This window comes from Sminthopsis crassicaudata, chromosome 4 (assembly GCF_048593235.1).
Source record: "Sminthopsis crassicaudata isolate SCR6 chromosome 4, ASM4859323v1, whole genome shotgun sequence".
Taxonomy (NCBI): Eukaryota; Metazoa; Chordata; class Mammalia; order Dasyuromorphia; family Dasyuridae; genus Sminthopsis; species Sminthopsis crassicaudata.
This window is the reverse complement of record NC_133620.1, coordinates 240,329,584-240,345,171: the sequence shown is the minus strand read 5'-3', so window position 1 is coordinate 240,345,171 and position 15,588 is coordinate 240,329,584. Positions and strand designations below refer to the sequence as shown.

The window sequence follows — 15,588 nt, the reverse complement described above, 5'->3', positions numbered from 1 at the left end:
CATTCAGGCTCCATCACTTCTTTGTCTGGAGATAGATAGCATTTTTCATCATAAGTCCTGTAAAATTGTCTTAAATCATTTTACTGATCAGTAGAGTTATGTCATTCACAATTGATAATCATACACTATTGATGTTACTATTCATTTTAGTTTTATTCATTTCACTTTGTAACAGGTCATACAATTCTCTTTAAGTTTTTCTGAGAACTTCTAGCTTATTGTTTATAGCACAATAGTATTCCATCATAATCATCTATCACAGCTTATTGGGTCATTCCTCAGTTGATGGGTATCCTCTCAATTTCCAGTTCTTTTGACACCAAAAAAGAAATATGCAAGCAATTGTTAACCACCTACTGTATGCTAGGGATATAAAGAAATAATAAAGGAACCAGTCTGTGTCTTCAAGGAGCTTATAATCAATTAAGGGAAAATACATTAGCATATATACAAAAATAGAAAGAAATATAAGGTTATTTGTGTTGGAAGGAAGCACTAATAGCTGTGAAGATTAAGAAAGATCTTATGTTATACACAGATCTTGAGTTAAGTCTTAAACTAAGTATGTGATTCTAGGAGAGAATACATCTAGGCATAGAGACAGACTTTTTCAATGGGGTTAGAAATGAAATGTCATATTTGAGGAATACAAGTAGGTCTGTTCACCTGGATTTTAGAATGTATATAGGGAAATAATGTGTAATAAACCTGGGAATGTAGGCTGGAGCCAAATTGTGAAGGTCTTTAATGGCCAAATGAGAATTGTTTAGAAGTCAATTTGGTATAATACCTTGCTTTTGGAGTCAGAGCATCTGGGTTCAGATCCCACATTACTCCCACATTAATTCTCTGACATTGATTAAATCATACAACTTTCCTGAGTCTCAATTTCCTTATCTGTTAAATAAGGGAGTTAAATTGATGGCCTCAGAGCTATCAGCTCTAGGTTTATAAGTTCAAAATCTGATGGCAATCAGCAAAGATATATGGGTAAACTGAATCTATCTATTATCCAGGATCAAACAGGTAGGTCACACATACATGGTTAAAACATGAATCTAGGTCCTCTTACTACACAGTCAGGACAACTTTCCAAACTCTCCTCTCAACAACTCTTCTATTTGGCTTTTTAAGTACTTATTTCCTTCTTTCAAGGTATAGCTCCAGTAGACCTCTAAGAAACCTTTCTTCTGGCTCTCCAAATCTTATTTGTTTCTCTTTGATCTTTCCAATTCACTTATCATATTCCTACAATTATTTGTGAACATATGTTATCTAATTACTATGTTATATGATCCTAGGAAGTGACTTTTTGTTCTTTCTATTTCTATCACTTTGCTTCTGTTCTAAGCACACTACTTATCATATAGGAGGGCTACTTGAGTAAATTCTTGTTGAATTAAATTGTTTTGATTATCTTATGAAATCTTATGACATCATGGGTAATGTCTTAATTGGCACATAAATTGAATTTATGTGAGGCAGAGTTTTTTAATAGTCATTAGTCTCACTATTGCTTCCTTAGTCATCAATGTCCAGTGATGAGGCCAAAATTAAGAATACAGGTGATAGCACAGAATGCCATGGGTTACCTTCTTGTACTTAGTAGACATATAACAAAGGTTTATTAAATGGATTAGAATGGTGAAAAAAAATGAAGTGAAGAAGCAAAAATATTTAGTATTAATTTCACTACTTTGCTCATGAATTTGTATAAATAAAGCCCAGGGCAAACGTCCTTTGGATAGGAGGTCTTCCTAAATTTTCCTTTTTGTATTTTTTTTTCTATGTGTTTCATGTTTTCATTTATCCTAAACAGAATCCTATACATAGAAGAATTGTGGGATCAAGTCTTAAGTTTGTGTTTGCTCTGAGGTGTGAGTAGCAATTGGTCAGACAAGGTAGATGTGTATGATCATAACTTGAGCTAGGGAAATGGAATGGTATACTATAGAAAGAGTAAGTGAGCAAGTGAGTACCATGAGTTCAGTTCCTTAAATCATAATGAATAGCTGGTTGTTAATTGCTAAGTTTGACATCCACAGATCTAGGCTGTATAAAATGGTAAAATTGGAAGCAGAATGTGAGTATTTAAATAGTGATTGGGAACCAAAGATTAAATTAAATATAAGGGAGCAGGTGGAGAATAGATCCTAAACAAGGAAATCAGGAAGATTATTAAAAGTTTTGGTGGCAACATTTGGTTCCCCAATATACAGCCAGAAGGTGACTGTTCATCCTATTTTGTGTGGAACAGTGTGGGGTAGGAGATTTCCCAGCTAGCACTCTGGAGGTCCTAGTGGCTACTAATTACAATACAGGTATAGAATTGTGGTCCCTAGGGAAATATTCTCACTATTTGCCCTTGTTTTTTTTTTTGTCTTTGTTTTTTGTTTTTTTTCATTTATTAGTCCATGAAGTGGAATCTTTTAAATTTGGATGAAGACACAATTAGGTTGTGCCCAAACTCTCTGCAGTTTTAAGTCTTAACAGCTTTAAACTATTCTATATTGTTGCTTTTGAAATACCTCCAGAAGTAGTAATGGCCATTTTTGCTAAAAGTTTAATCATGAGTATTTGGGACTATCTTATAGTCTCTCTCTAAATGTTTTTTACTAACAAGCATAAGGAATTTAGGTGAATTGTTTTCAAGGAAATAGGAAAAAACCTATTATTTATAATTATATTTTTTTCTAAAAATAAAACTGAATAGACCTCTTAGAATAATATAAATGAACTCTACATTTTACATATATTTTATAAACTAGAACTATGACTATTCAATATTTGTAATTTTAAAATAAACAATTCTTATAGTTATATATACAAGATGTTCTTTTCTTTTAGTGTTTTGTTTTTTTAAATTAAATTTTTTCAGTTAAAAATATTTTTTATTCTTCTCCCCTCTCCTACCTGGGGAAAAAAGGCAAACAAAATCCTTGTAATAAATTTGAATAATCAAATAGAACAGAATATATCAGCCATGAACAATGATCAGTTATTATTCTGGAGGACTGATAAATGAATTTCTCCTTTGGACAAAAAGAGCTGAAAATGCAGAATGAGACTTCATTTTGTTTTAAAAGAGATTTTCTTATATATGAAGGGCCAAAGATCTCAGTGCCTTTTTTGTTTAAGCTGAGTTACTTTGAGGTAATTTTTCAAAAGTTTGGGGGCATTTCAGAACAAGAATCTTTTGTAATTCATTGATCTTATAAAGTTAGGGATGGAAGTGAAAGAAATTTATTGGTTTTCCACAGAAACGAAAAAAATTAAATGATATTCCAACCTCTTTTTAGGAAACTAGAAGTATGTGGTTTCTTTGAGCCACACTTTGAAGTGGCGAGGAGGTGTTGAAAAACTATGCTATAGCACTCTGAGCTGTACCTGACTTTTAAACAATTTTTTGGCCACTATTGAGCTAAACTATATTGTCAAAGTGAAATACAAACTAATGGTATTCAGTAAAATGACATGTGGCTCAGAAACAATTTACCTTGTTTTAAAGACTGAATTACTTATTTTTGGTCAGATGTTCTAAAATCTCTTATATGGTTGGTTTTCATTTAAAAAACTTAAGTGGCTTTCTTGAGTCATTATTATGTTATTAAATCTTATATTCGGACAGTGTATTTCTACCCCCCCCCCTCCATTTAATTCTTTCTTTGGTATAGGATATCAATACCCTTAACATAATATATTTTGGCTAAAAGTACTTAGTGCTCCAATGAATGAAGTAGGAAGGAATTGAAAACATCACTTATTAAGCATTTACTTTTTGCTAAGCACTATACTAAGTACTTTACAAATATTATCTCTAGTAGATAGATGCTATTATTATTCCCATTTTACAGTTGAGAAAACTGAGGTAGCTAGAGATTAAATATTTGCCCAGGGTCATAGGGTTATTCTGAGGCTGGATTTGATCTTAGGTCTTCCTTACACTAGATTCAACGTTTATCTACTGGACCATCTAGCTGCCTCTTCCATTGCTGAAAAAAGAAAGAAAGAAAAAGTCCACAAGAACATTACAACAAAGTGTTGTAGATTTGTATTGCAAATAGTTAATCTATTAATTGGAGATCAACTTTTAAATATCTCTCAGATATTTAATTTTTAGGGTTACATTACTTAAAACTCAATTTTATGAGCAATCAGAAAAAGTCTTTAGTTAATGTGTATTATCTTCTCTAAATACAAGCAGAAAAGGAGAAGATTCTGGTTTTGTAGTCCGTCTTCAAAGTATGATCCTGAGACAAGAGAAAAAAATACAAGTTCTTTATTAAAATATATAAAGGTTCCATTTGCTACTTTTTTCCTTTTTTTCCCCCCTGTCTCTTATTTCTACACTGACAGGTAGCACAGTGGATAGGGTACTAGATCTGAGTTCCAGAAGAGGATGAGTTTAGATCCTGCCTAAGACACTCACTAACTATGTGATACTGAGCAAGCCACTTAACCTTTGCTTACCTTAATCTCCTCATTTGCAAAATGGAGATAATAACAGTGCTTACCTGCTAGGGATGTGTGAAACACTGTGTAAACCTTAAGATTTATGCAAACGTTAAAAATTATGATATATTTGAACAACTTTGAAGTTTTTTGGTAGAAATTTGTTTTTTTTTCCTTTCTAACTTACCTTGAATCTTTTTTCCTTCTCTATTCAGAACCATAATCCTATGGCATCACCACAGAGAAGTATTAACTATGTCTTTTTTACATGAACATTTTCCAAAGAATTAATTGACCACCATAAATATCAGCTAAAACTGATTTAGAGGGGAAATAAAATAATTCTACTTACATTGCTTAATACAGAATTCTTTCAGCATTTAGATGTCAGTAGGGAATATATTCCCTCCAGGTTATGTTTTTCTAGTTGCTGTCACCCATGATCACAGCACAACATTTACATTCCCTATTCCAGCTAAATAAGCAAAGGAGGTTTACTTCAGAACTGGAGAATTCATTATTTTATTTTCTTTGTGCTGCCTTTCTCTGGCAGAGGATTGGTGGTAGTTGTTGATGCAGAGTCCTGGAGGTCAGCCACCTGAGAGGTAATTTTCATGAGTACTGATCTCATCTCCATGATCTCATCCCCATGACCAATTTTTATAATATCTCATACTTGGAACAATAGTTGTTGATAGGATTTGTGCCGTTAGAGGGCATACTGTCCTTTTTTTATTCTGGATAGGTCATTCTAATTACAAAAATGTTTTCCATAGTTTACATGAGTCCCAAAATATTTCCATGTTTTCCAAGAGTAAAAAGTTACAGTTCAGTTGTGGCCATTCATATAAGCATTGAAGAGAGCCTGTATAGTGGTTGAAATCCTAGTTTATAAATCAAAGGTCTGTGTTCTTATCCTGAATTCCATTGTCAATCACATTTGTGATATTAAGAAAGTTATTTAAAAACTTGAGAAAATTCTTTAATATTTTCATGACTCACTTCCCCTATTCTGCTACATTTTGCTTTCCTAATGTAATGTGAAGACTAAGAAAGGAATCACGTAAATCAGCTTAATCAACAAATTTCTGCTCTTTATATCACAATAATTTGCTAAATTCATTATCATGAATATTTTATTAATATTAAATTTTACTGGCTATCTTTTTGGAAAAGGAGAAAGGAGTAAGATGTTAAAAAGGTAGATGTGTTCATGTTTTTGATGAAAATATTAATTTTAAAAATTAAAATGTCTTAATTAAAACTTAATTGAGCATAAGTATGGCCACCTAAACTTGTTTAGTAAGCATTTATAGAAAATTTGATTTTTAAACTAATAAATTATAACTTTTAATTATAATCTCCTCCCTCTCATTTCTTGTGCTGTATTATAGCAGTTCATTTTTTATATCCCTTAGAGCATCTGCAATAGTGTATGCTACATAAATACTTCATGCCTTTTTCTTTTCTTTCTTCTGCTCTTATTTTCTTTATGAGAAAACACTGACTAGGAAGTTGATAATACTGAACATCCTTGTCTCTTTTCATGTCTTCAGGCTACCAAAGAGAACTTCTATACCAAAGGGATGATGGTTCTTTTAGTGCTTTTGGAAATGATGATCCTTCTGGGAGCACATGGTATGTATGATTGCCAGTAAAATTAATCTATATCTTAGATCAGAAACATATAATTCAAATAGTGCACTGAGAAGAAAATGTTCAAGAAATTGGCAGACATTTCTCAATGGGATGTCTTCCAGCTTAATTTTCATCAGAACCATTGCCCAATTTTGAAGTAATTCTCCTGTAGGCAGTAGCCTAGGCAATTCTGAAGAAAGCCACTTTCATCTTTTTGGAAGATGAGTAATAATTTTGTCACTGTGGATGAAATTACATGGAATGCTTTGAGGTGATTATACATGATTTGTAAGAATGTAATAAAAGGACAGGATTGTCTGTCTTAATTCTCTAAAGTTTTCTATTATGAAATAAAATTCAGTATAAAGTTGTCTGATTAGATTTGTCATAGTAATAGAATGAACTCCTGGGTTTGTCATTGGGAGATGGAGATAAAATGCTGATTATGATGCCTTCTCCATTTTCTTGTCATAACCAATGACAACAGATCCAGTTTTAGATGATGTTATGTCTGGATGACTTAACTGATTCTTATTGTAGCTTTATACATCTAGAGCTGGGAAGTGGCATCCAACTCCCTCATTTTAGAGATCATGAAATCAAGACTCAAAGATAAAAAAGTTCATCCATTCAATAAACATTATTAAGTGCCTATTATGCTTTAAGTGCAGGAAATATAAAAAAATGTCAAAAATAGTCCCTTAACTCAAGAGCATTATAATTTAATGGGGAGACAAAAACTATCCAGCTGAAGTGGCCTTTTAATCCAGGTTTTCCTAACTCTAAATACAGTGCCTAAACACTGTCCTTTATTCCTTCTTCTTTTTCAGTATCCCATTTCCCTTTTTCTTCTGAAATTTGTAGAGTATAACTGGTCACTTCTTCATTGTTATTTCACTTGACATCTTACTTCTCCTAAACTTGATGATCTGAAGGAGAGTATCATTGTTGTTTTTCCTCAAATGTATTACTTTATACATTCAGATAAGGCTAATAAAAAAGTAATGTAATTTGATTCTGGGCTATAAATAATGAAAATCTTAGTTGATTTCTGCAGATATAAGATAGAATATAACATTTTATTCTTCCTGAATAAATAGCTGCAGTATTTCACAAATAAAATATGAATTTCATTCAAATGCATATAAATTTTGGTAATGAAGATAGTAAATATATTTGTACTTATAGGACATTTTATTCATTGGATATGGGTGTATAGGTGTATTCATAGGACATAGGTTCCCAAAGCATCAATACTTGTTATTTTCTTATTTGCTTTGTATTCTGTATGAGGAAAAAAATCATTGATTTGTTCATTTAATGTTGTTCAGAATGTTTTATAACATGTATTTCATTCTAAGAGTTCTATTTTCTTCCACATCTAGGTTATCAGCTTTTGTCCTAAGATGTTTTCTTCAAGCTTCTCCTTACATAGATATTGATCAGGATGTGCTACACAGAACATTTTCCTGGCTTAAGAAACATAGGAAATCTAATGGTGAATTCTGGGAACCAGGAAGAGTGATACATAGTGACCTTCAAGGTGGCAATAATAGTCCAATTACTCTTACAGCCTATATTCTGACATCCCTCTTAGGTTATCAGAAATACCAGGTATTTGACTTTTTGTTGTATTTGAATAAGTGAAATAACAAGGAAGGGATATTTCAGGTTTCAGAGATTCAGTTATTTTGCTTCCTAAATCTATACCTAAGGAACCCAGTTTGGACCCATACTACTTTGCTTCCATGTTCCAACAATCCACTAGATAGGTCAGTGTCAGGAGTAGCCAAAGAAGTTCTGTTAATTATATTCTTTAAAAAACAAAAACAAAAACAAAAACAAAACTTGGACAAACATTGAAAGATTGAAAGATGAAAGATACATTAATATGTTAACGAATATTTTATCATTTAACAGGAATAGGTATTTTTTTTAGATGAATGTTATCTATTTTGGTAAAAACATTTTCCTAAGTATTTGGCTAATGATTTTCTTATTTATAAAAAGATATATATATATATATGTGACTGGCCAATTAGTTTGTGCAAAAGATAAAGTGCTGAGCCTGAATCATTGATCACCTTTTAGGTTCCCTTCACTGCACTAAGTCTGATAGATCAATTTTGTCTCCTGAATTTATAATGTTCATTCCTGAAATTGAATCATGTGCTATTCTACCTAAGTAAAAACCCAACTTTTACTTCAGGTCAGCATTCTTCATTGGAAATTCCCTAACATCCTGTTAAAAATAAACAATTGTTTATTTTCTCTGTAATCCTTCTTTCTTTGGAGGACAAAGCCTATTTATCTGTTATTGTAAAAGTTAGTTACACATTTTAAAAACGATAATGTGTCAGGTTCCTAAATATCATCAGAGTTTGTTATTTAAATAAGATAATATCCTAATATCTCCATGTTTGTTTAGGCTTCTATGGATATGAGAGCATCTGTTAACTTTTTGGAGTCCCAGTTCAGGGAAGGTGTTTCAGATAACTATACTCTAGCTCTCATAAGTTATGCATTGTCATCTGTGGACAGTACTGAAGGGAAGGCAGCTCTGGATATGTTGAATCAGAGAGCAGAACATCAAGGTAAGTGTATTCTTTTATTATGTATAGACTGTGATTTCTTTGTTGCAGGGAACACTGGGTTGTAGATCTGCCTGTGTTTAGTGAACTGAAAATTAATGGACTTGCTTGCCTAAGATTTTCTGATTTAAAGAATGCATAGCATAGTGGATAGGTGGATTTGGAGTCATAATGATCTGGATTAAAATTTTTCATCAGCTATTGACAAACTGTATAAACCCTTAATTTCTGCAACTATAAAATGGAATCATAATAGCCCCTACCTGCTAGGATTGTGAGGATCGAATGAAATTAAGAGTTTTTTAAATCTTAAAGTGTCATATAATTATTAGCTCTTATTATTATTAGAAAATTGAGATGTTTGAGTTTGATGTTTTCTAAAGTCCCTTTGGGGCAGTTGGGTGGTACAGTAGTTATCATAACAGATCTGAAATCAGGAAGATTCACCTTTGTGAATTCAGGTCTGGCTTCAGACACTTTCTAGCTGTGTGATTCCAAGCAAGTTACTTAACCCTGTTTACCTCAGTTTCCTCATTTGTAAAATGAGCTGGAGAAAGAAATGGCAAACTATTCCAATATCTTTGCTAAGAAAACCCTGAATGGGATCATGAAGAATAAGATGTGACTAACTGATTAAATAATAATAATACTTACATTATTTTAAAGATGATAGATGCGGAGATTATTGAAATGAGTTTTTACCATTTTGACTATTTGATGTCTCCTGCAAGGTGGCCCAAAGGTTATACATTCATTAAGCTGCTTGATTCCCTGTCTTCTGTAACCCTCTTTCAACTAGAAAACCACCAAATCTAAACATATGTTTTAGTGTCAATTTATAAGCAATCTAATATCCAAAGGAGTGTTGTGGAAACATCATACCTACTAATTCTAAATTTTGCCAATTTAAATAAAGGAGAATCTCATAAAGTTGGTAGACACTTGTAAGATTTCACAGAACATTGTATCATCATCATCACCTTCAACAATAACAATAGTTAGGTGGTAAACATTTATTAAACACTTGTATGTACCAGCCACTTTATATTGAAAGAAAGGCAAAACCAGAGTCCCCACTCTCAAGGAGCTCGAAGTCTAAGGGGGAAGACAATATCCAAAGGAAGCTAAAAAAGGAGAGGCTACCCCAGTCTATCCTAGACTGAGAGAGAGAAGGAAATTTGAAGGCCATAAAATTTAAACTTTCTCCCCATTCTCTATTATATAGATGAGGAAATTGAGGTCTAGAGTGATTAAGTGACTTTTTTGACAGGCACTCAGCTAGTAAATATCTGAGGGAGTTTTGAACCTCAGTTACTCCAAATCCAATAGACTTTCTGATATAGCAGGTTGACTTCCAAATGTTTCTGCTGAAGCAGAAAGAATTCTTGTTATTTCTTTCAGTAGAGCTGAAAGATCTACTCATTTGATTGTCTTTGGCATAGATATAGCTGTAGGTGATTGATTGATTGATATGGCTACTAATTCAAACAGTTCTTCCAGTATTTGGAAGGTGGATAGGAAGGGGAACCCCAGAGGGAGAACTTTGTCCTCTCCAGGATATGTGGCATAAGAATTTTTTGTGTGTAGTGGCAATTGGGGTTAAGTGACTTGCCTAGGTTCACACAGAGGGGAAGTATTAAGTACTGAGGCAAGATTTGAATTCAGATCCTTCTGACTCCAAGGCCAATGCTCTAAACGTTGTGTGCCATTTATCTGTCCCTGTGGCATAAAATTTTTTAGGAGAATTCTACAAGATTGGGGCCACATGATGAATTTTACTGGTGTGGTGGCTATAATTTATACTTCTATTACCATAATTTTTAAAGAATGAAATATGATGTCATATAGAATTTTAAAACTAATGGAGTTCATAGCTATTATCTAGGCCTTTCTTTATTTGGAGAAACTTAAGCTTAGAGAGATTAAATGACTGGTCTGACTTCATACAGCTAGTTAATGATACAACTGGGACAGCTCAGGTTTCATAACACTTCATCTAGGCTTCTTTCCATTACTTCACACTGACTCCTAAAGTACTTTTAGGAAGGGATATCCAAATGAGTTGTATGCTTTACATTCTGCACTAAGGTATACATTCTTCTTCTCCTCTTCCTCTTCCTCTTCCTCTTCTTCCTCTTTTTTCTCCTCCTTTTTCTTCTTCCTCCTTCTTCTTTCTTTTTCTTCTACTGATGTGTTTTGTTTTAAAATCACCTTCATTTCTGAATATAACCGTCCTCATCCTTTCCTTTGTGATCCTTCCCTTGTAACAAAGATTAAACAAAAAATTGGGGGTAGGAGGAACCAGTTCACCAAAACCAATCAGATGTACTAACCATGTCTGATATGTAATTTTCCCTTTTAAAACAAATTCAATTTAATTTTCAGTTTTGAATTCTCTTTCTTTTACTTCCCTATGTTCTACTTATTGAAAAAGCAATTTCTACATATTGAAAAACAAAGGCCATTACAGATATTTATAATCATGCAAAACAAGTTCTGCATCAGCCATATTTTTTAAAAAAATGCTTTATTCTGCATTCTGAGTCCATATCCTCCCTATTTGGAGGTAATTACTATGATTAAAATTCTTCTTAACAAATACAGATTAAAAATGGGCTTAATATCCAGCTTTCATCCACCGTTGTATATCTTGATGCTTTGTTCTCTTGCAGGAGGCATGCAGTTCTGGGAGTCCTCAGTATCCAAACTTTCTGAATCCTGGCAGCCGAGTTCCTTGGACATTGAGGTTGCAGCCTATGCATTATTGTCACACTTCCTGCAAAATCGCATGGCAGAAGGAATGCCCATTATGAAGTGGTTAAGCAAGCAGAGAAATAGGCTGGGAGGTTATTCTTCTACTCAGGTTAGAGCGGATAAGATATTTTCTGAAAATATACTTTATTTGTGTTTGTGTATGTGTGTGTGTAAAGTTGTTACATGCTGTTCTAAAAATAAGATTTGGGGCTTTATGGAATTCTGTGACTATAAAGAAATAGAAGTTATTTTCATTAAGACATATGTGAAGACATTTTATAATTATCATTATATAGTTACATATCTCGGTTGGGTGGGATATAAAGCTTCCATGCTTTGAGATTCCATCTTAAGATTTTCTTTGGTAAAATTAGGGTTTTTTAATCCTTTTTGAGTGGAAGTATCTATTGGGTTTGTGTTTCTTTTCCACTTTCATATTTCCCCCTATTAAATATGATAAATTTAACATCTGGTTTCTTATAGAATATGTATCAACTGGTTGACTGGTTGATTGATGGCTTTAAAATAAACAATTTAAGGCTTTGTGATAAGGGAATAAAGAGGTTATTTTACAATAAACATTCTTAAAGTCTTTTTGTACTTTAAAAAATTATAATAAGGTATGGTTAACAATATTTTGTAAGTGCCATTTTAAAGGTAAATTGAATTTTCTTCTCAGTCCTGATAAGACATTTGGTCTTGCTGGGTTTGAGACACAGTTTATCTTTTCCAGGTCTTTATCCTTTACAGCTGCTTTTTGTACAGGACATAGGATTTTTCAGCACAAACAAGTCAACCAAAAGCCCCTAATTGTTCCTGGCACTTCTTCACCTCTTTAGTTCTTCAATGCTATTTAAATACAGCTGGGTCACTTTAATAGGAAGGGTGGAGAAGCTGACTTAGGTGTATCTGATTGGTTCCTTACCTCTGATGTTACAGGAGTTAATTAGCTAGTCATCTAGGGAGCTTTTTTCTCATCTAATATACTTGTAGAAGGAATTGTCTTATTAGCCTAGTAATTGTTATTTTTTACAGGAAAAAAAGTCATTTACGATGCAATAGTAAGAATTGCCTTCGATTATTGGGAAAAAATCAGAATCCTTTAACTGTTGTATTTTTACTCTACAAATTATTTCTTCCTTTCCTTCACCAGGACACTATTGTGGCCTTGCATGCTTTATCTACATTTGCAGCTCTCACTATCACTGGACAGACAGACATGAGAGTAATTGTTACTGGACCTAGTGTGACAACACCAACAGAGTTTCCAATTAACACTAAAAACCGCTTTCTTCTCCAGACAGCAGAGGTAAGTAATGAAGAATATATGCCCAATGGAAAATTAGTTAAAATTGTATAGAGAATGTATTAAGCTGGAGAAATTCTCTTTTTATCATTTATTATTTGTTTTAATCATGAAATAGATGAACTGATTTTAGATAAGTAAATATAGGTGTTGAACCTATGAAATATTGTACCCAGAACCCTGGATTAAAGAAAATCAGCAGAATGCCCACTATTGGATGAATGTTTGGGAACTCAGGTTAGGAAAAAGAATTAGGATAAGGGAGAATATGTTCTTGGCTAGAGAAGAAAGCAGATGAGTCAGGAGAGGAAGAGAACAGCAGTGAAACCACTTTGTTAAGACAAAGGATCTTTTAGACTGATGCTTTAACTTTTAGGCATGTGCATGAAATATCTTGCAAGACAATGGGGAAACTATAAATCGACAACAAAGCTCTGCCCTCAAGAAGCATATTATATGCTTTACTTTCCCCTTTTCTGTCCACTTTAACATGGTCTTATACTCCAGCCTGAAAGTAGGGAGAACAGTAGTCTCAGGATCCTGAAAAGTTAAAGTAGGAAAAGGAAAAAGAGGAATGAAGTGAAGTCCAATGTAAGGTGAATTATGTCATCATGCTTCAGGGATATCTCACCATTTAGGACAGAATAAAATTCCTATTGTACTTTTTTTAGGGAAGAGTGAGTAGGCACTTCAAATGAACAAATTTCAATCACTAGAGAGCTTGATTTACCTTTCTACCTCTACTTATACTTAATGAAATAAGGAAATAGAAGCCAGAAGTCACAGTTAGGGAAGAACTTCTTATTGCTCATCCTTTGTTTTTTAAGAAGAGCAAAGATTAAAAAAAAAAAAAAAGCAGTTTTTAAAAAGTTGGTGGAGAGAATGGTTCTCCTTTCCTGTCTGCTACAGAAAGCTTTAGATAAGTGGTTCTTAACATGGGTTCGTGACCATAGTTGGGTCATGAAGTTATTTCATCTTTATATTTTTTAGTCTCTAGCTAAATTTTAGCATTTTCTTTAATTCTTTAATTAATTTAATTAATTTCTTTAATTATGAATAGAGGTAATCATTAAGGCATTCATCTGACTGACAAAAAAGTCTATGATTCAAAAAGGGTTAAGCACATTTAATGAGGATTTAGCCCTTTCCAAATATGTATCTGTTAATATATGAGTATACATTCACATATGTACATGTAAATTTATATATAAGTATACACATTCTTAGCAGCTAGGTGAGTATACATTCATAAATTACATATAAATTCATATACAGATATATACATTCATGAGCAATCAATGGCTTGATTGCTGGTTCTGGAGTGAGGAAGATTATTCTTCCTGAGTTTAGATCTGATCTCAAACACTTACAGGTTATGTGATCCTGGACAAGTCACTTATTCCTGTTTGCTTCATTTTTCTCATCTGTAAAATGAGTTGAAGCAGGAAATAGCAAATGACTGCAGTATCTTTGCCAAGAAAATCCCAAATGGGGTGATGAAGAGTTGGACACAGCTGAAATATCTGAACACTAACAAATACATATTCACATATGTATATGACATATATGTATATGTGTATATATATATATAATGTATACAATATAATATTATCATGTGCATATTTTTTTAACTGGCAAAGAGGGATGATACGGAAATGGTTGTACTCTTACTGGTAGTACTAATCATTAACTCTTTAGGGCTTTCCTATATAATAAATGATATGGCCATAGTCATATATTCATTATTTTTTCTCTCCATTCAGCTTGCAGTCCAACAGCCAACTTCAGTTACTGTTTCAGCAAGTGGTTTTGGATTTGCTTTCTGTCAGGTATGTAGTTGTGTTTTTACTTGTTTAATTTTATCACTACTTAATTGATGAACATATGTCCTTTAACAGAATCTATTCCTCTCTGCCTGAGTAGATTGTTAATTGATAGTTGAAAAAAGTTCTTCCACTGTTGGTTGCCCTTTTTGGTGATGTTTCTTTAATTTAGTGGGATGGGAATTTAGATGACAGGCTTGGGATCTGTCATCAGCCCTAAAACACTCAATGGTTTTACAGCTTTCTGTAGGACCTGCCAGTACTGGCATTCTATTGATGTAGTATTTATGAACCTAGAGTGAACTTTACACGCTCAAAGAACTATTTGATTAGAAGTTTAGTTAAATATCACTGTTTTAAAATGATTCCTTGGAAGGTCTTATAAAAATAACATAGATAATCTCTTTTAAACTCTTGATTCATTTTTTAACCTGATTAAAGTTATAAATGACTTTTAATTTTAAAAAATTATAAATCTTTGTATTATACATTCCTAGCAGCTAGGTGAGTATACATTCATAAATGTACATATAAATTTATATATAGATATACACATTCATGGGCAGCTTGTAAATCTTTTTATTTAGAGTTTTGCTTTTTTTACTTGGAGAAAGAGTAACCAATGAGTATTTCATTATTAAAATCCAGTGTAGTTTTTGATGGTATTAAATGTTAAATACATGGTTAATTCCCATTTCCTGTTTGGTATGAAAAAATGGGTGTTTTTGGAATATATTAACCTCTTATAGAGTCTTTATCCATTTGAATAACTTATCTTAGTTATATACTGTTCATTTTAACTTTTTACCTTAATTATATGTTCTGTAATATGTGGTAATATTTTAATTAGGTTTTTTTTTTTTTTTTTGATGGAGTTGGGAGGTGAGAGATATTGGAGCTGTGATTAAATCATGTGTGGAACTCTAGTAGTAGAAGTTATTTTGTTGGTGAAAATGTTCTATAATTTACAGTCTTAGAACTGTCTGGACTGTTAAAACAATTAAATGACTTGTCTAGAATTATA

At 32.6% G+C, this 15,588-nt stretch overlaps 1 protein-coding gene across 1 annotated transcript in view; it reads left to right on the top strand.

The window, feature by feature from the left end:
- Positions 1 to 15,588, top strand: part of CD109 (CD109 molecule) — a 144,962-nt gene that overhangs the window by 115,525 nt on the left and 13,849 nt on the right. The window contains exons 24-29 of the mRNA XM_074310489.1: positions 6,009 to 6,090; positions 7,476 to 7,704; positions 8,519 to 8,684; positions 11,354 to 11,544; positions 12,589 to 12,744; positions 14,505 to 14,570. Of these exons, the coding sequence (XP_074166590.1) occupies positions 6,009 to 6,090; positions 7,476 to 7,704; positions 8,519 to 8,684; positions 11,354 to 11,544; positions 12,589 to 12,744; positions 14,505 to 14,570 (890 nt within the window). The remainder of the gene's footprint in view (positions 1 to 6,008; positions 6,091 to 7,475; positions 7,705 to 8,518; positions 8,685 to 11,353; positions 11,545 to 12,588; positions 12,745 to 14,504; positions 14,571 to 15,588) is intronic.